The sequence below is a fragment of the Perognathus longimembris genome, chromosome 6, assembly GCF_023159225.1.
Source record: "Perognathus longimembris pacificus isolate PPM17 chromosome 6, ASM2315922v1, whole genome shotgun sequence".
Classification (NCBI taxonomy): Eukaryota; Metazoa; Chordata; class Mammalia; order Rodentia; family Heteromyidae; genus Perognathus; species Perognathus longimembris.
The window spans coordinates 12,466,397-12,485,606 of record NC_063166.1 but is presented as its reverse complement, the minus strand read 5'-3'; the positions used below and the strand labels follow the sequence as shown (position 1 = coordinate 12,485,606).

Sequence of the window (19,210 nt, the reverse complement as noted above, 5' to 3'; positions counted from 1 at the left end):
TCCCATCTCTGAATCTGTCACCTAAACCAGGCAGGGAGGGCCCCGTTACCCCCACCACCACCCACCCAGCGTCCCAGGTCTCCAAAGCCCAGGGCTCTCTTCCAGTCCCCTCCCCCCTCCCTCTGTCTTGTCACCCTGTCCTGCTTCCTCTTCTCATCCTAGGCCTCTCTTGGGCTCCGAGACATCGTTAGCTTTCCTCTGGCTCATTAAAAATGAGAATTTGCATAGAATATCCATATGATTGTTCTGTCTACAGCAAAATGGGGCATGGATACATAATGCACCGTGCAAGTCAGTCAGGGAGGAATTCGAGGACAGTCGCAGTTGCCGGGGGAGGAGGGCGGACTCTGATCATGAGGAAGCCAAGGGCTCATCCTTGGGGCTGGAGGCAGAAGCAGTGCCTCACCCCTCTGCCCCTGCCTGGCCTTCCTGACATTAATTCACGTGTGTGTGTGTGTGTGTGTGTGTGTGTGTGTGTGTGTGTGTGTGTGTGTGTGTGTAATTCTCACAATAACCAGCAGACTACAATCATCTCCACTTTCCAGAGGAGACACCAAGAGCTGACCAAGGACCTGCAGGGCTGGCAGGCTTGGACCACACTGCGCCTCCGAGCCTGGCTGCTCTTCTGGAGGCTGCCCCACCCAGGGTGCCTCCCCCGGGGACGGGCCTTGCCCTGGGCAGGCCTCCCCTTCCTTATTCCTCCTTACAAGCACAGCTTAGCCAGCTGTGCATCGAATACCTGAAGGCACACCTGCATTCGGCACAGCCTGCTCCCAAGAAGGGCTGGAATAAAGGTAAGACAGAGAGAAAGAGAGAGAGAGAGAGAGAGAGAGAGAGAGATAGAAAGAGAGAGAAGCGAGAGGGAGAGAAGAGGGGGGGGAGGGGAGAAAGAAAAAAACAAAGAAATTGACAATAAAGTCAAGGGGAAGAGAACGTGCACTTTATAATTGGCTCTGCCCAGCATCCTAGGACTGGAGAGATGGGGGCCACGTAGTGGCATCGGCTGCTGCTCTCCATAGTGCTGATGCCTTGTTGCCACCCCCCCTTGCCCAAGTGCCTCCCATCTCTGCCCTCTGGAGCCCAGAAGTAAGCCCTGTAGGTGGGCTAAAACTGCAAAATTCACCCCAAGCTTGCTACCACCTCTACCACCTGCTCCATACATCACCTTTCGTAGGTGACCGCAGTGGCCTCCTCCTGCCCAGGCCCCAGTCCACTCCCTACACAAGAGCCTGAGCAAGTCTATGAGCCCTGAGTTCCCTGGAGCCCCCTCCCTTCAGCTTACACCCTTCCCGTGGCTCTTGTCCCACTCAGAGCAATAGCCCAATGCTCTGGATACCCAGGAGACACCCTGGGACCTTCTCCTCCCCCCTTGTTCATTCTGCTCCCACCTCTCAGCTGTTCCTATCTGCCAGGCAGGCTCTAGCTCAGGGCCTTTGCACTTACGGTTCTCCTCCTGGATCTTCCCACACCTCCCACAGGGCCCGTGGCTCACCCCTCCCCACACTGGGGCTCTAGCCAAACACAAACCCCACGCCTGCAAGAAGGCAGGCTTTGTTACCTTCTCCTGAGGCATCTCCCCTACCAGCCTAGCTCCTGCTGGAAGCCTCATTAACAGTGCTGTGTGGACTTGTCCACTGGGAGCTGCCTTTGGCCTCCTGCCAGATGACAAGGCCAGGGCTGTTGGTCTGGGAGCCCACTGTGGGCTCCCGGTCCTGATTCAATGTCTGGCACATAGTAGATCCTTCATGAATATGTATTCTGCAGACAATGCATTGCTGTGCAAAAGCCAGGAAAAAGACAAAGCCCCGCCCCCATGGCTCTGCCCCCCCGCCAGCCACACCCTCTCAGGAGCTGTGTGACCTGGAGCCCAAACTACAAACTCAAACCTCTGAGGCCCTGAGGCCCCAAGAACATTTGATGCCTGGTGCTTCTCTCTCTCTCACTCCTCTCCCCCAACCCTTTCCTTGTTTCCCTCCCTCCCTTGCAGCTGGGGGGTGGGGCAGGCTGGGCAAGCCCTGGGCAGCCTGGGCTGCAGGTATCTCTGTAAGATGGCGACATTCCTCAGGGCTGCAGGACAAGGACTGAGGCTGGGACTGGTGACTTCTATTTCGATGGTTAATGCCTGGAAATCTGTGCATTTAGACAAAGGACAAGCCAGGCTCAGTGGCTCAAGACCATAATCCTAGCTACTTAGGAGACAGAGATCGGAGAAAATCACAGTTCAAGGTCAGCCAGAGCATAAAACTTCACAGGACTTCATCTCAATGAAGTCCCTGGGTGGAATGACATCTTCTTGTCCTGCCCAATGATACAGGGAAGAACAAGTAAGAGGATCACCGCCCAGGCTAGCCTGGGCATAAAGTCAGGTCCTACCTTGAAAATAACCAAAACAAAAAGGAGCTGCAAGCGTGCCTGCCTAGCAAGTGTGAAGCTCTGAGTTCAATCCCCAGAACTGAGGAAAAAAAATAAAAACAGAAGCCAGGTGCTAGGGGCTCATACATGCAAGCCTAGCTACTTGGGAGGCTGAAATCTGAGGATCACAGTTGAAGCCAGTCCTGGCAGGAGAGTCCAGGAGACTCTTATCGCCAATTAACCCCAAACATGCCAGAATGGAGGTATGGCTCGAGTGGCAAAGAGTCAGTCTTGAGTAGAGACAAAACAAAAAACAAAAAACAAAAAAAAACCCTAAAACTAAGAGAGAGCTCTCAAGTCTTGATTCAAATCTCGGTTTGGGCACACAGTAATAATAAACAAATAAAGGAAGCAGGCCAGGCTGGCCAAGAGGCTGGTGTGGGACATAGAATCTGTGCAGGCTCAAGGGTTGTGGGAGGGGGGACTGAGTGGGAAATGCAGGAGACAAGGCAGAAGTGTCTGCCTGCAGACGCTTGGAAGGCACAAGCCTTCTAATGCCTGGAAATTTGTGTATTAGGACAAAGGACAAGCCAGGCTCAGTGGCTCAAGTCCATAATTCTAGCTACTTAGGAGACAGAGACTGGGGGAATCACAGTTCAAGGTCAACCAGAGCATAAAACATTCCCAGCACTATGGGACTTTTCTAAGGTCACCCACCACAGAATAGGGAAGCTGGCCGTTGGCACACAGTGGCCCCATACTAGCCTGGAGCAGGGCCGGAGGAGGAGCAGGTAAGACAGGGTGGAAACTGAGTCTACAGGCAGCTCTGTGAGCCTGGGCAGGCAACTGTCCCTCTCAGAGCTTCTTCACTGATGTAAAGGTGCAGGTAGCACTGGCTTTGCTGCATCTCTAAGGAATTCAGAGGGGTTTCTGGGGTGCCTGGAGGCCCCCTCCACAGAGAAGAGCAGGCGGAAGCCCAGAGGTGAAGAGGGGCGGAGCAGTCTGCGGCCTTCACAGCAGGGGGTTACTGGAAGGGTCCCCCGGCAGAGGCTCAGGTAGGGAGGTGGGAGAAGGACGGGGGTGAACTTGAGCACGTTATTAGGTCAGAGACACCAGTAAAGGCTCCCAAGGGGCTGGGGCTGAGGACACACACTAGCTACACTGTGGCTGCGCTGCGCCCAAGAACAAGAGGCGCCTTTGAGGCCAAGATCCCACCTGGGGCTGGGCCTCCATCGGGCCAGGCAGGCCAGAAGAGCAACAGCATGCAACCCTGGTGAAAACGCTGAGGCTCTGGGGACAGTGACCCATCCAGGGTCATGCAGGGTCATGCAGCTGCCTGAAGCCAAGACGAGAACACTCAGCCCTGACTCCCAGCCCAGAGCCTTCTATCCCAGCACTCTGCTCTAGCTCATGATGACCGTAACCAACACCTTTAACAAAAGTGTTCAGTACCATGTCCAGCAACCCTACCCAACCGCACAGCAACCCTACAACAGGCCCTGCTCTCTTCCCTAAGGGACTGAGGCAGAGCCTTGTTCAAGGTAGCCCAGCTCATGGTGGAAAGACAGAACTTGAACCTGGTCATCTGCCCCAGCCTCTGGACTCTGGGTCACCCAGTTCTGCTAGAATTGGGCTCGGAGGGCCGAAGCCATAAAGGCAAGGGGAATTTCTGAAACCCCCAAGGGATCTTCACACGTGTGGAAACAGGGAGGAGGGAGGCGAGTGAATGAACATGCGGTCCCCGTCCAGGGGAAGGGACGAATCCAGAGCAGAGCAGCCCAGCCCGTGACATCTTCCTCCTGTCACTGCTGTCAAGCTCAGAGGCGAAGGCCGCGGGCTGGAGTCCCTGCCATGATAGGCCGGCTGCATACATCAGAGGGAGCGCCGGGAAAAGTGGCCACACCAAGACAAAAGCAGCAGGGCCTCACGACACCCAGCCCCGGGGAGTGAGGAAACCGAGAGATGTCAGCGCCCTGCCACAGGCTGGAGTGGCAGGGAAATCAGAGCGGACAGGCGAAGTCCCCGGAGCGAGGCAGACCAGCGCAGGGGTTCATCTTCATAACAGGCCCGAATTGACCTGGCAATCACTAGTAGTCACATTAACACCAGCACCTTGCCAATCTCCAGGCTGGGAAGGAGACCCCGCTGCTGTAACTGGTGGGCCTGTGTCTCCGCAGGGGACCCCGTTGTCCGGTCTAATTAATGCTCCCTCCCCCAGGCAGAGTGACAGAATACAGGATCAGATCTGGGGCCAGGGTGGCCCGGGGGGCAGGCTGGGATGGTGAAGGCTGGCTGTGAGGCAGGACCACTCCCACCCAGTCCTGGGAGGAGTCAGGATCTGAAGGCTCAGTGTGCAGGCCTTGGGCAGCCTGGCCCTGGGGCCGCCGCCCCCACAGTCAGCCAGGGAGGCATGCACGTCTACCCTGAGACTCTGCAAATGCCGTCCAACACTCCAGTGCACTCAAAGTCTTCAGAGGACACCCACAGTGACCGCGGGACAGGCCGGGGGAGGGGGAGGCCAAGTCCCGTACCTGCCACAGAGACAGGAAGTCCCAGATGGCTGCCGCGGTCCTGAGGGACCAGGGCTGCTCACCATGCCCTTCACCCACATCTGTGGAGGCCGTGATGTGCAAGGGAGAAGAGGGGCCCGGGCCCGAGCAGGGCCTCGTCCCTCCCGGGCCGTAGAACTAGGGGAAGAGGTGGAGAGAAGACGCAGCCACCACCAGGCTGTGTGACAGGGAAGCCACTCTCCCCCCTGCCTGCTTCCCACGGAGGAGCAGCTGTGTCTGGGGACATGCAAGGGACATCTGCGGGAAATGGGAGCTCAGCATCGAGACCCTTGGGGTCCAGAAGAGATCAAGCCACCTGGTATTGGCGGCAGGCACCAATACACCACCACCTCGGTGAAGCAGACAGTGGCCCAAGTGCAGAGGTATTTCAAAATACAGGCTTGGCCGGACATCACTGTTCTTAGCTCACCTGGCAGGGCTCCCTGTCCCTCGGCCACAGGCACCAGGCCAGCCCCTTGCTAGGTCCCCTCTGCCCTGTCCTGCCTCCAGGCTCTTCCCCACTGCTTCCCACTCAGCCTGCCCTTTCACCCCTCTCTCCCTGTGCCCTGCAGCCCTGTGTCTTGCCATTTGGACCAGAGGTGTTGGCTTCCTCACGCAGGGGCGCTGCCTCAGGCTCTGCCCTGCTCTGTCCAGGAAGCCGGGGTGGGGGGGGAGGGGCGGGGGCAGCCGAAGAAGGGCTGCGCCTCTCCTGCACCCTCCCTCCCGCACAGGAAGCACCTCGGGGTGAGGCACCTCAGGCAATGCACTGAGAAATGAGGGGAGGGGAAGCCCACATTTCAAACAAGCAAACCTGATGCGGCTGCTGAGTGCCTTCTGCCTCTGGGCCAGGACGTCTGTCCTCAGTGAATCAGCAGAAGGTGGAGCAAGTTAGTTCACCGGGGAGGAGGGGTCTCAGGGCAGCCTGAGCAGCCCCCTGCATGGTCAGTCTCAGTCTTCCCCGTCATAGATTAGGAGATGAACTTCCAAGAGCCAAGGCAGGTGGAGAACTAAAGAACAAATGAGTGGCTTGAGGCTACATTTTGTGATCAATGAACCAATCAGCCAATGTGTATTGAGCAACTACTATGTACCAGGGGCTGAGCTAAATAGTGGGGGTGCAACAGGAAACAAACAAGGCAAAAAATCCTTGCCCGGTGGACCGTAGGATAGAAAATACGTTAATTAGCCCGGCACTATAAAGAGAAACCAAGCTGGACACAAGAAGTGGGGGAAATAGTGAAGAAGGGCTGAGTTAGATCAGAGAGGCCTCTCTGAAGAAGGGTAACTTGAGCATACCAAGGATGTGGACCTGGTGGATAAACCCCTTCCAGGGCAGGAGACCAACCGGTGCAAAGGCCCCGAGGTAAGCTCCTGCCGCCATGTTTGAGAGCCAATAAGGAGGCTGGTGTAGCTGGAGCAGAGGGAGGGGACAGGGGACAGACACAAGGTCAGCCAGGGAAGTGGCCCAGGAGACCCCCTGCACGAGGTTCCACTCCTGCCCTTCTGGCTTGCGGGCGGGGAGCCGCTCAGGGGAGCCCCTCCACCGCTCTGAGCTCCAGCCTGGCCCAGCTCTGCCCAGCACAGCTATCTTGAGACTCGGTGCTTCCAAGTGACCCCGCCAAGGGCCCTAGCATCCCTGAGCCTTGCATTTCCTCTGTTGGAAAGTGAGGGCACTCATGGGGGAAACCGAGGCTTGGTACAGGACCCCGGGGATCAGAAGAGGCTCTGCAGCTTAAAAATCGGTGTTCCAGACCCTAAACCCCTGTGTGCCGAGGTGGCGGGCACAAGGGACGGGGCCACCTTCGGGCCTGTGCCACCCCTCTGCCTGCCTTCCCTCTGCTGGTGATGCACTTGCCTTATCTTGGGAGCGCAGGCTAGGCCTGCTCCGCGTGTCTAATCCCCGGCTGCGCCACAGAGGAGCTGGGAGGGAAGCGGCTCCACCCGCCCAGCAGCCTTCCTTGGCCTCAGCCACACAGGGAGGCAGCCCGAGAGGCTGTGCCTCCCAGCCAGCCACCATGCACAAGGGGAAAGCCCTTACAACTCCTAACCACGCACAGAGGCGGGGGCACCGTCCAGATTCCACATACACGCACCTGCTGGAGTCCAGACCCGCAGTATGGTGAGAACCAGACTGGCCTGGCTCCTCTAGCTCCATCCCTGAGCCCATATGCAGCCTGGGTCAGCGCAGCACAGCCCCCTTGGGTCCTTTGGCTCCCCAGGCCTCCCTAGGAACAGCCAAGTGCTGGGGCAGCTGAGAGCCAGGCAGCCAGACCCCCCTGACAGCCCTCCAGGGGGCATCCCTGAGCCCCCAGGCCCATGCGCCGCTGCCACCACCACCACCACCACCACCACCTCTCGTTCTGAAGACAGCCTTAGAGGAGGAGCCATCCAGGGAGCTCAGCAACTTTCCCAGGGCCACAGAGCCTGACGCCTCACCACTCCCTGCCAGTGACTGTGATGGCAGCAGGGAGAAGCAGGAAGATGGCGGGAGAGCCGGGCCCACGGGCCTCCTCACGTCCTGCTCGCGCACCTGGCTGTATTTCATCAGGATTTCAACACGTGGAGAGAAGGAGTGGGGAAGGGAGAGGGTCTGGCGAAGGTTAGGCTTGGTCAAGGCCTCAGAATTTGCCCAGAGCAAAGAAGGTAAGGATGACAGGAGCTGACCAGCTGGGCTTTCCAACGGGTAAGCCCCCACTGATGGGGCTCTCGTTCTGGAGGACAAAGTTAGGGCCTGGCCCCAGCTCTTCACATTCTGGCTGTGAGGCCTTGAGAAAGCCACTTGCCCTCTCTGACCCCTGGCTACTCCTCTACAGAAGGGCCCAGAGCCCAGCCCAGGCTAGACGCCCCCGGGAAGTAGCTCACCTTGGCTGTGATGTGGGCCCCCCGCTGGAGACCAGTGTGCGCTCCCCTCCCTCCCCAACTCCTCTGAGCAACTTGCACATGATTTATACTTCAGAGGACAAATCAATACAATATACGGCCGAAGACATCTTTAATCTTTCGCAGGGATTAGGCTACAAGGTACAGCGGCCTCTTTCTACCAGCCACTCAATTCTGATTTCAATTTGGCCAGCTGCAGCCAGGCTTTCTCTCCTTTTCTTTTACACCCACCCAAAGACCTTCCTCCAAATCAAATCCCATTAAACGGGCGGGGCCGGGGGATACAGCTAGCTGCCCGCAGGTGGGGCAAGGCTAGCCAGGCCCCCAGGCCTGCCAAGTGTGGTAAGGCTGATACAAAAGGAGGGTCCAGGCACAGGCGGGAGCTGAACCTTCGGCTACGTGGAGATGGCACTCGGGGTGGCGGGTGTGGGGGGCCCCTCAGGGCGGGGGACCCTGGCATAACAGCTGATTCTCTAGTTTTTCTAGTCTGTGAGGCCTTTTTTTTTTTTTTAACATCTTGAATAGACTTTGTTTTTTTCTAACTCGCAGCACTTGATTAGCTGCTTGTAAAAACAATTCACATACTTTTACTTCAGCCAGAACCTAATATCTGAGATGCATCTCCCACCCCTCCCGGCAGTGTTTGTGTGCGTGTGTGTCTCTGTCTGTCTATCTGTCTGATACAAGGATGATCCATATGGGTCACAGTAAGGGAGGGGGGGTAGCAGGGGCACAAGACAGAGTTAACAAGGAGACAAGAAGAGCTAAGACTTCTATCCTGGAGTCCAGAGTCTTCCCTGTTTCTGCCCCTGTGTTCCATGTGACCTGCTGGTTACTGGGGGGCTAGGGGGAGGGGGAGGAGAGGGCCTTCTCTTTTTTCCCCTCCTGTAAACCTTATAGGTCAGGGGTCACCTGAAAGCAGAGGTCAATATGTGGGGGCTGTGGAAGTCCTAGGGGCCCCTCTAGGTTGGCTAGGGCAAAGACGAACAGATGGACACTACGACTGTGAGCCTTCTGTCCCTTCTTCTGTCCACCACCACGTATGTCCCCGAGTCCTACAAAGGTCATACCTTAAACAAGAGGCAGCAGACTTGCTTGTGGGAGAAATCAGCCATTGGGAGGACAGGAAGCAGAGTATATGAGGGGGGCGTGACCTGGACAGAGGTGGGTGTCATCCCTCTCCCCCCCACCCCGCCCGCCATAGAAGGACAGATGTGTGGGCTGCCAGAGGGGTAGGGAGATAGGGGACTGTGGCTCCATTTTGACGCTGTCACTCAGGCTCCTAAGGTGCTGCTGCCAGCTACCTGCAGGTGGACAGGTCCGGCCGGCCTGCTCCTCCCCTGCTTCAGGCTGCGAGGTGAGGAGAACCCAAGGGCCATCAGTCAACCCCGGCCTACTTCCCGCCGCCCCTCCGCTGAGCTGTGGCACCCAGGCAGCTTCAGCTGTACAATTAAAGGGGCTCGTCGGAGATTTATGGCAGGATTACGCCTGCGGGGTGTTACCAGCCTCAGCCTCTGGACACTATGGTCCTTAGGAAAAGCAATTAGAGTCCTGGAGCCCTGCAGGTATAAATATAGGGACACCACAGTCCAAGGTGAAGAGTGGCAGGTGTGCTACTTAGAGACAGGGCCTTGCACAAGGCCGGGAGTGGGTGGAAGGGCTTTGCAGGATGGGCCGGGCCGCCTGGCTGGGCATAGGGATCCCCGCCTCCCCCCGGGGGCCCCAGGCAGGGGCTCATGTCAACCCTTGTCCTGAAAGCTTAGACTCAGGAGCCACTGAGGGAGGCAGTGTAGGTAACACAAACTAGGCAGAGACCAGAGGAGAGCCAGCCACACACCCAAAGTCACGTGCATCCCATCAGCAGGGACAACATCTTCATGGAGGCCCAAACCAACACAACCCACCCACTGGCATGAGGAGAGGACACACACACACACACACACACACACACACACACACGTTAGGATCGCTGCATCGCACAGCCCCTCCTCCTCGGCTAGCCATGTCTGCAAAGGGCCTCACCGCCCCCCACGACTACCTGGCAGCCAGGAAACTGGTTCTAATCCAGCTCAAAGGAGAGACTGAGGCCCACAAGAGGTGTGGCTGGGGGTGGCCGAGCTCACGTCCCGCCTGGCCCCCCTCACCACTGCCCTGCAGCGACACCCCTTCCCCAGGCACAGCCAGGGGCACCTCACTCACCATCCTCGCGGGACTTCTGGATGAAGGCCTCCACGCCGCTCTCGCCGTAGCTGCCCTCCGAGGCCAGCGTGGACACATAGTTCCACTTGAGGGCACGGACAATGTCCACCATGGCCTGGGCCTGGAACGTGTCCGAGGGCACCACGCGGGAGAAGAAGTCGTAGCGGCTGTTGTCGCTCAGGTCGGGGGCGGTGGAGGCGTAGCTGATCTGGGGGATCTGGGGGGAATGAGAGGGAACACTGAGGGGGCAACTGGCAGCCCACCCCACCCAGCCAGCACCGTGCCCCTACACACCAACCTCCCTCCTCCCCACGGTGCTATCAGGGGCACAGACTCCCTCACCCTTTGGGGACCCCATAACATGGGCAGGATATGTCCAGCCCCACCGGACCCAGGAAGAAACAGGATGGCTACTGCATAGTGGTCAGCCCTGCCTCAGCTGTGGTGGGGGTCCGGGCCACCCACCTCTCGCCCCTCAGCAATCCCAGATCCTGTCCACCCCCGCAGGGGTAAGGCTGAGGAGAGACAGAGTGAGATGATCCAGCCTCCTCCCCCAGAGTCCTCCCACCCGCTTTCCCAGATCCTGCGACTGACGGGCCCCAAAGCCCCCTCCCAGCGCCATGCCAGGAGTTACACCACCAGCTAGGAGAAGCCAGACTGGGGGAGACGTCCAGGTGGAGAAGGAGTTCAGCGTGGGGTTCAAGGTGGGGAGATGAGTGCCACAGGGATCCTAGGGTGTTGTTTGGTCCAACCTCTGGCCCCAGGAGCACCCTCGGTACTGACCAAACAGCGGGTTTCTGGGCTCAACAACTGCCTCCTGCCCAGCTCAGAGGAGAGCGAGCGAGCCCAGGTCCCAGCTCCCTGACCCACGCCCACACCCATGGGAGGAAGTGCAGGGGGCAAGGGGCCTCAGAGAAGTCCCTTCTCTCCATCTGCTCACAGGGCCCAGCGAGGCCCAACTGCAGGGCACACCCAGGTCCCCCCAGCCTCTGCCCCATCCTCGCCCTCCTAGGGACAGGCAGAGGGCTGAGCTCAGCAGTGAGCACAGAGCCAGACACCAGCCTGGTGCAGGTGGCTCACACCTGGAATCCTAGCTACTCAAGAGGCTGAGATCTGAGGATTGCGGTTCAAAAGCCAGCCTGGGCAGGAAAGTCTGTGAGACTCTTATCTCCAATGAACCACCAGAAAACCAGAAGTGACGCTGTGGCTCAAGTAGCAGAGTGCTAGCCTTGAGCTGAAGAGATCAGGGGCAGCACCCAGGCCCAGAGTTCAAGCCCCACAATTGATTTTTTTTTTTAAAGACTGAAGATGTGACTCAGTGGTCTCAGTGGCATAGTGCCTTCCTAGCAAATGTGAGGCCCTGAGTTCATCCCAGTAACACACACACACACACACACACACACACACACACACACACGAGTACATTAAGCAATTCATTGTGGTACTGTATGCAACAGCAAAACTTTGGTAACAACCTACACGTGCATCAAGAGAGGATGGTTAAAGCAGTGGCAGCCATCAAGGAATGTCACACCGCGATGAAAAAAGAATGAGGCATCTTCCTCTGTTCTCCAAGACATGGCCGGGTCAAAACAATGGCAACCAGGGGGACAGGCACGTCTGTGCACATGAGGAGGGGCATAGACGTGTGCTGCTCTGAAGCAAAACAGGGCCCTCGCCAAGGGGTGGTGCCGGGGAACAGGGAACTGGGCGCCGGGTTGGGCTGGGCCGTTCCCCTCCTGCCCCCTGCCATCTGGAGTCTACAGCCACGCACCACATCACACGATTGGATGGGTTCCCTTTCCCACGTCTGTCAGCAGCGTCACAAGCCTGACTGACTGCCCTGGGGCACGCGCTGCAGGCAGACAGCCGCCCTCCGAGATGTGACTCCATCAGCGATCCTATCCCGGATCAATACCAGAGCTGGCTACGCCGAGGGGCAGGAGGGGGAGGTGGCTGCAGCTTTAGAGCAGGGTCTCAGCCCCTGGTGGGGGGTAGGAGGGGGGCTGCACTGCACCTCCACTCACTCCATGTCTGTAGCACATTCTCCTCCGAAAATATCACCACGTGGGGCCAAATGTCCTGGGGAAACAGTGTCCCAAGTCCAGAACAACCATTTACTTAAAGATACACTGAGGTGACATGGTGTTGTGAGGTCTGCCTGGAAGAAATTGAGGGGGGCAGAGCGGGAGGAAGAGGACGGGGGACTATGCATGCACAGAAATGTCACAATGAAGTTCTCCTTGTACAATTAAAATATGCTAATAAAAATCTTAAAAAAAAAAACAATAAAACAGGAACCAGGGGTGAGGATGGGAGATGGGGAGGGAGGAAGAAGAAACTGACAATTGTTTGGTGCCTGCTATATATATATGAAGTGCCCATTTTTAAGAGCTTTTAAATTAAAAAAAAAAAAGCAAAATGAAATGCTAGGCTGCCCTCCTGATATACCCTGAACTGGGGGCTGGAGCCAGAACGAGCAGGGGAGGACATTGACAGGTAGCCCCCCTTCTCCCACACCCCTGAGAGGCGCTGTCCACATATCCGTCTGCTTGACAATTTGCCTGTCTGTCAGGTCCTGGGCTGACAGCCACAGCTGTATCTACTCCCTCCTGAGGGAGCTCCGCTTTGGATACTTCCAGAACACAGGCAGGGGTTAGTCTAGGGGACCCGGGTCGGGAGTCTAGACCGCCACGCTGGAGGCAGACAGGGGTGGAAGCCCTGGAATTCTTCCTTCCAAGCCCTTCCCCCCTTCCAGTCAGACCCTTGCTACAAGCAGTGATGGATGGCCAGCTGTGTGTCCAGGTGTTGGGCCCAGGCCCAGCACAGATAGGAACCGGAGCCTTCTGCCCCCCAGCTACTACATGCACCCTACTCCCATCTCCCGTTCCTCATCCCCTCCCCCCACGGGTTTCTAAGTGTCCTAGGGAGATGCTATCAAGCTGAGATGGGGTTCAAATCCCCACTCTGCTGCTCTGCAGCTGGACCTTGGGGCAGATTGTGTCTCCTCTCTGGGCCACAGTCTCTTTAAGTTGCACATGGGGTCAGTGACAGTAGCTGTTGAATAATAAGACTGTGACAGCCACATGAGGGATTCATGTGACCACCGGAATAGCTGCTCCCGCTGGCTCTCTGCAGAGCTGAGCGCCCCCCTCCCCAGGCCCCCCGTCCTACCCCCTCTCCTGCTTCTCCCTGCAGCCAGGTCCTCCCAGGACCTGCCCTGCCTGTCTGCCTGCCCAAGCTCTCCCCACAGTCACACCATTGTCACTGTCATGGGGACATCCTGAGAATGCTAACTTGCCTGCCCACCCGGCTCTGCCCCAGCCTGGAGTGGGGGAGGGGCCAGGGACGCCAGGCACGGGGCACGGGGTGAACCTGCCAGTCTGCCTGTGAGCAGGCGGCAGTGACAACCTGGCCATGTGGGACTCTGATGCATCTTCCACCCTCCAGGTCTGCAGCCCCGCTGGAGGGGGAGGGAACGCTCCATTTACATTCACCTCAGAGATGTCCCTCACCTCTCCCACTGAGGCGGGCAGCACGGCCGGCTGCCCAGCCCGGCCTCCACCCTCCCCTGGGCTACACACAGACCCCCTACCGTGTGCCTTGTGCCAATCGAAGTGTTGAGGACAAGGACACTGTTCAAGCCCAGCAGTCCCCAGCCAGCCTCAGGACCTTGTGCCAGGGCTGCCTCTCGGCCTGCACCAAACCCTTCCTGGAAGAGAGCTCAGACATGGCTTCCTTCAGGAAGCCCCCCTGGGCCCTCCGGGGACCGCCCAGCCTCCCATAGCACCCAGTGTGGGGGCACTGGAGCCCTCCCTGGCATCATGACTCTCCATCGATTTGTCTTACTCCTTGCTCTTTGTTGCGCAAGGCTAGGCTATCTGGGGTGAAGCAGAGGTGGGCAGGACTCATGGCACCCAGATGCCGGTTGGCACCTGCTGAATCCTGGGAGACACCTGCAGGGGAGGCAAGACGCTGGTGGGAAAACACTCCGTTAGTTTGGCCCATTGGGGAGGGGGGGGATCTTGAACCTCTCAGTGACACAGTTGGTCAGCAGAAGAACTCAGGCTGGGACAATGGTGGGAGACTCTGAGGGGAAGGGAATGCATGAATGAGCCTGCCTCCCCCTCCCCTTCCTCTCCTTCCCCCCCTCCACTAGAATGACAGGAGATCTGGGCCACATGGGAAAAGACAAAAGCTGCTTCTGGGATTGAGCAGCAATAAAGATGGGTTCCCAGGGCATCTCGGTGCGTGTGTGCGTGTACACAGCACGTGCCGGAGCCTATGCCCCCACCCATTCATTCATCCCTCTGCAAACAGTCACCAGCACTAGCAGCATGCCAGTGTGGCCCTCGGTGCCCACGCAGACAGCAGAAACCTGCCCTCCCAAGCCCGAGCTCAGACTCCAGGCAGGGAGGAGGGAAATTCTGAGGGTTCCAATGGACATCACGAACAGGAGAAGCCAGGTATGGTGGCTCATGCCTGTAATGCTAGTCCTCAGGAGGTAGAGGGTAGGGAATCTCAAGTTCAAGACCAGCCTAGACTACAAAGTAAGATTCTGTCTCAAAGATAATAAGCAGCCAGGTGCCAATGGCTCACACCTGTAATCCTACCTTCTCAAGAGGCTGAGACCTGAAGATTACAGTTCAAAGCCACCAAAGCAGGAAAGACCATGACATTCTTATCTCTAACTACAAAAAGCCAGAGCGGAAGTATGGCTCAAGTAGTAGAACACCAGCCTTGAACAAAAAAGGTAAGAGACAGCACCCAGGCCCTGAGTTCAAGCCCCAGTATCAGTATCAACACACACACACAGACACACACACACACAGACACACACACACACACACACACACACACACAGTGTGTGTGTGGCAGGCTTGAACTCCAGGGTTTTTCTGCTCATGGCTGGTGCTCTATCAGTTAGACTACCCCATCCACTTCTGGCTTTTAGCGGCCTACTTGGAGATGAATCTCTCACATTTGTCTGCCTGGCTGGCTTGGAATCATAGTCCTCAGATCTCAGACTCCTGAGTAGCTTGGATTACAGGTGTGAGCCACCAGTGCCTGATCTTTTTTTTTTAGGAGGAGGAAAAGGAAGAAGAGGGAAGTGTATGGAGAGTGAGGGCGGCACTCTCACTTACAAAGTGGCTTTGAGTCAGGATGCTAGGAAGGAGGGAGCCATGTGGATACCTGAGGAAGGACATTTCACGCGGAGGAGTGTCTGGGTGAACACACCTGCTGTGCTGAGACCCACCTGGCTCTGGGCCACTGGGTATTCAAGCAGCAGAATCCGAGGCTCCCTTCAGAGAGCGGCCATCCGTGTCCTGTGCCATCCACGGGGGCAGAGGTGGGGTCTTCCTAGTGCTCATTGCTCACAGGATGCAATCCCATGGTCCCCAGAGCCCAGGGCTCTGTCCAAGAGCGTTCTGAGCAGCCAGGTTGAAGTCTTCCCCCTGTCCTCCATAGGACCACGTTCTCCTGTAGCCAAGTGACCAGAAGTCCAAGGCCATGGCCATAGACATCGGGGATCTCCGTGGCGGGAGCCAAGGTACAGTACTCTTCCTTAAGCCTCATGCAGAGCACAAACTTCCAGAATGTTCTGGAGCCAGCCTGCTAACACAGGCAATGTAACCCAGCCTTGCTGTTCTGATGTGACTCTGAGGCAAGTAGGGGGCCTCCTGAGACCTGTTTGTTCCCCTACAATTATGACTTGGGGCTCACAATAATGACAGAGAGCGTTATCCCTAGATAGATGAAAAAGACTTAGGACAACACCTATAAGGGCCCACCACACATGCACGATCTTATCAAACAGGTGAACATGGCTTGGACCATTGTGCCCATTTTACAGATGAGGAAACTGAGGTTCCGCGAGATGACCCAGGGCCATCAGAAGCCAGGCACTGGGTGGGCTGCTCTGCTCCCTCCTCACCACCCCTTCATACTGCTCTCCTTACGCCCATGGCCAGATCCTTGAAGCCCCCGTCCTCAGCCACCACTCCCCACTGAGGAGCAGGAAAATCCTGGGCCAGCACGGGCCAGCTTGCTGCCCGCTCCTTGCCCCCCTGATTCTGCTGCCTCAAGTCCTCGCTGCCCGCCTGGCTCTCAGGAGAGCTGTTTTCTTCTCAGATAAAAGGCAGCAAGGCTTTCAGGTACATAAAAGGCAGGAGGGTGGGGCTCTGCGGTGCAGGGAAGCTAGCCAAAGGGGAGAGGGCCTGGCTGCCTCACCGTCCCTTACCAGACACCCTGCCCGCCTCCCCCAGGTATCTCCCATGGGCCTCTGCTGTAAAACCCAGACCTCGGAAACAGAGGAGGCTGCACGCAGGCTCCCAGCGCCCTGCCGCCCTTCCTCCCTCTGCAGCCCTGTCTGCGTGTCAGTAGGGTGAGCAGAGCCCCAGTACCAATCCCAGCGATCAAGCAGCCATAGACCGCAGCCTAGAGGGGCCCAGGCCAGGGTGTGGGAATGGGGGCAGTCATGGAGCTGGAGGCCATGCCCCAGGGCTCATGGACGGAGCCACAAGAGCCTCCCCAGGCCATGCCACAGCCGGTAGGGGCATTCCAGGAGTACCAGGGAGCTGGACATCTAACAGGGGGAGGGGACCCAGGGAAGCAGAATAGCCCTGAGCCTGCACAGGGATGGGGGGGGGTGGTAGACAGGCAGTTCTGGCCATCTAGCAGGAGACAGGGGCACAGTACAGAACACTGCGGAGCTTCTAGCAAAGCAAATGGCCCAGGAGCCATTTCAGAGCTACCTGCAGCATTTGGATACAAGTTATGTATTAGGAAAAGGTCTAAGGTGAGTGCAAACTGCCTTGGGACAGCAGAGACAGAGGCTGAAGCAGAGGCTAAGGAGGAGGGCAGTCGGCCAGGGACATCTTGTGAGATGGACAGTAGAGGCTTGGCAGCTGACGGGGGCCTTGCCTGCCCTACCAGGCTACCTCAGGCAGGTATCCCAACAGCTTGGGACAGGCCATGAGGCCATATGCACTTGTGCCCCAACGAAGAACCCACTTGCAAGACAGGGAGAACAGCGAGCAGCACCGGTGGTCTTTTTCTTTTGTGCTGGCCTTGGGGTTGGAACGCAGGGCTGCATGTTCCCACTTGGGTTTGCACTCAGGGCTGGCACTCTGCCACCTGAGCTACACTTCCAATTCTGTCTTTTTGTTGCCTGAGCTGGCTTCACACCATAATCCTCAGATCTCATCCTTCTGAATAATTAGGATTACAGGCGTGAGCCATCAGCACCTGGCGTACTAGTAGTGTTTGGAAGGACTGGCGCACCCAGATGGGCAAACCTAGGCTCCTCCAGGGCCTACACGCTGGGGCTACTCCTTGGCAGTCATCTTTCCCACACCTGCTGGAGCCATTTAGGGCCTAGTCACCTCCCCCAGACCCTGGGAATTCAAGCCAGGCCAGGACATCATTCATCAGTGCTTAGTTAGTGTTCTGCTCTGTGGTCAGCCACAACTAACACCCAGCCCAGCCACAGCCCCTGTCTGACCTTAGGCCTGTGGCCTATGGACCCAGTGCCATCAGTCAGGCCTGCTGAGCCCCTGGATGTTACTACCCCAGAGGCCTGGCCCTGTTCTGCTCTGCCCTGACACCAGGAACCCTGGACCTCTCTTCTGCCTCCATAACTGAGACATTCTTTTGTTTTTTTTCTTTTTCAGTTGTGGGGCTTGAACTCAGGGCCTGAGTGCTACCCCTGAGCTCTTCAGCTCAGGGCTAGCACTCTACCACTTGAGCCACAGCGCCACCTCCAGTTTTCCGGTGGTTAATTGGATATAAGAGTATCAGGGAGGGGCTCGGAATATGGCCTAGTGGCAAGAGCGCTTGCCTCTTATACATGAAGCCCTGGGTTTGATTCCCCAGCACCACATATATAGAAAATGGCCAGAAGTGGGCGCTGTGGCTCAAGTGGCAGAGTGCTATCCTTGAGCAAAAAGAAGCCAGGGACAGTGCTCAGGCCCTGAGTCCAAGCCCCAGGACTGGCAAAAAAAAAAAAAAAAAAAAAAAAAGGAGTCTCAGGGACTTTGCTGCCCCGGCTGGCTTTGAACCGTGATTCTCAGATCTCAACCTCTTGAGTAGCCGGGATGATAGGGTATTGGTAAGAAGGGCATACCTGTACACACACATAGCTAATTGGGGTAAGGGGGAGAGGGGGCTGCTCACTGGAGCCACTGACCAAATATGCCCAGCTCTCTGCCTGCTGGCACACGTAACATTCTAAGCCCCTGCCCCTGTGGTCAGCCAGGGCCACACGGCAAGTGCTACTTAGTGAGCTGGGAGCAAGTATGTCACCGCAGGTGTAAGACCCCATGGTACACAGTCCCCTCCACTACTGCAACAGCCAAGTCCCATGCCAGCCTGGGCCCCGGAGGAGACTGGCAGAGCACTGAGACCACCCACAGAGCACAGAGTACTGTTTATGTTCTCAGGAGCTGGTTATTTCTGCAGCCTCACCTCATCTGTACTGACTAATCTAGACACCAGCATCATGACTCATTTATCTCCATCTTGCGGGGGTGGGGGGTGTCAGGTTTACCTGTATCACAGGCTAGATGGGAATAAAAGGAATTGAATGGGGTTTTTTTGTTTTGTTTTGCTTTGTTTTTGCCAGTCCTACGGATTGAACCCAAGGCTGTCCCTGAGCCTCTCAAGGTTAGTGCTCTACCACTTGAGCTACGGTGCCACTTCTGGCTTTTTCTGAGTAGTTTATTGAAGATAGGAGTCTTACAGACTTTCCTGCCCGGGCTGGCTTCAAACCGTGATCCTCAGATCTCAGCCTCCTGAGTAACTAGGAAGCCCAGCTTGAATTAAATTCTTATAATGTATGTACATATGAAACCAGAGGCAGCATACCTAATGTTTATTAGATGATTACTATGCGCCAACAAGTGCCCTGAGTGGTTCTTAAGGAGCGTTTTAGGAGAGAAGCAGGGTATTGGGGCTTGAACTCGGGGCCTCACCATTTCTAAGCAGGCACTGTACCACCTGAGCCCCATCTCCTTTCTTTAGTTTTCATTGTTTTTCAAATAAGATCTCTCTCTTTTTTTTTCCTTCCTCTGGGCTGGCCTAGACTACAATCCTGCTGTTTATACTTCCCACATAGCTGGAATGACACACTTAGGCCACCATGCCAATTTTGTATGGGCTGAGATAGGGTCTTTTTTGTTTGTTTGTTTGTTTTTTGTTTTTTGGCCAGTCCTGGGGCTTGAACTCAAGGG

General features: G+C 56.8%; 1 protein-coding gene across 2 annotated transcripts in view; it reads right to left on the bottom strand.

The window, feature by feature from the left end:
• The window catches only part of Grm4 (glutamate metabotropic receptor 4), an 85,949-nt gene that overhangs the window by 44,220 nt on the left and 22,519 nt on the right, over window positions 1–19,210 (bottom strand). For both annotated transcript variants that reach the window (XM_048347944.1, XM_048347945.1), the window contains one exon: window positions 9,981–10,197. In XM_048347944.1, coding sequence (XP_048203901.1) covers window positions 9,981–10,197 — 217 coding nt within the window. The remainder of the gene's footprint in view (window positions 1–9,980; window positions 10,198–19,210) is intronic.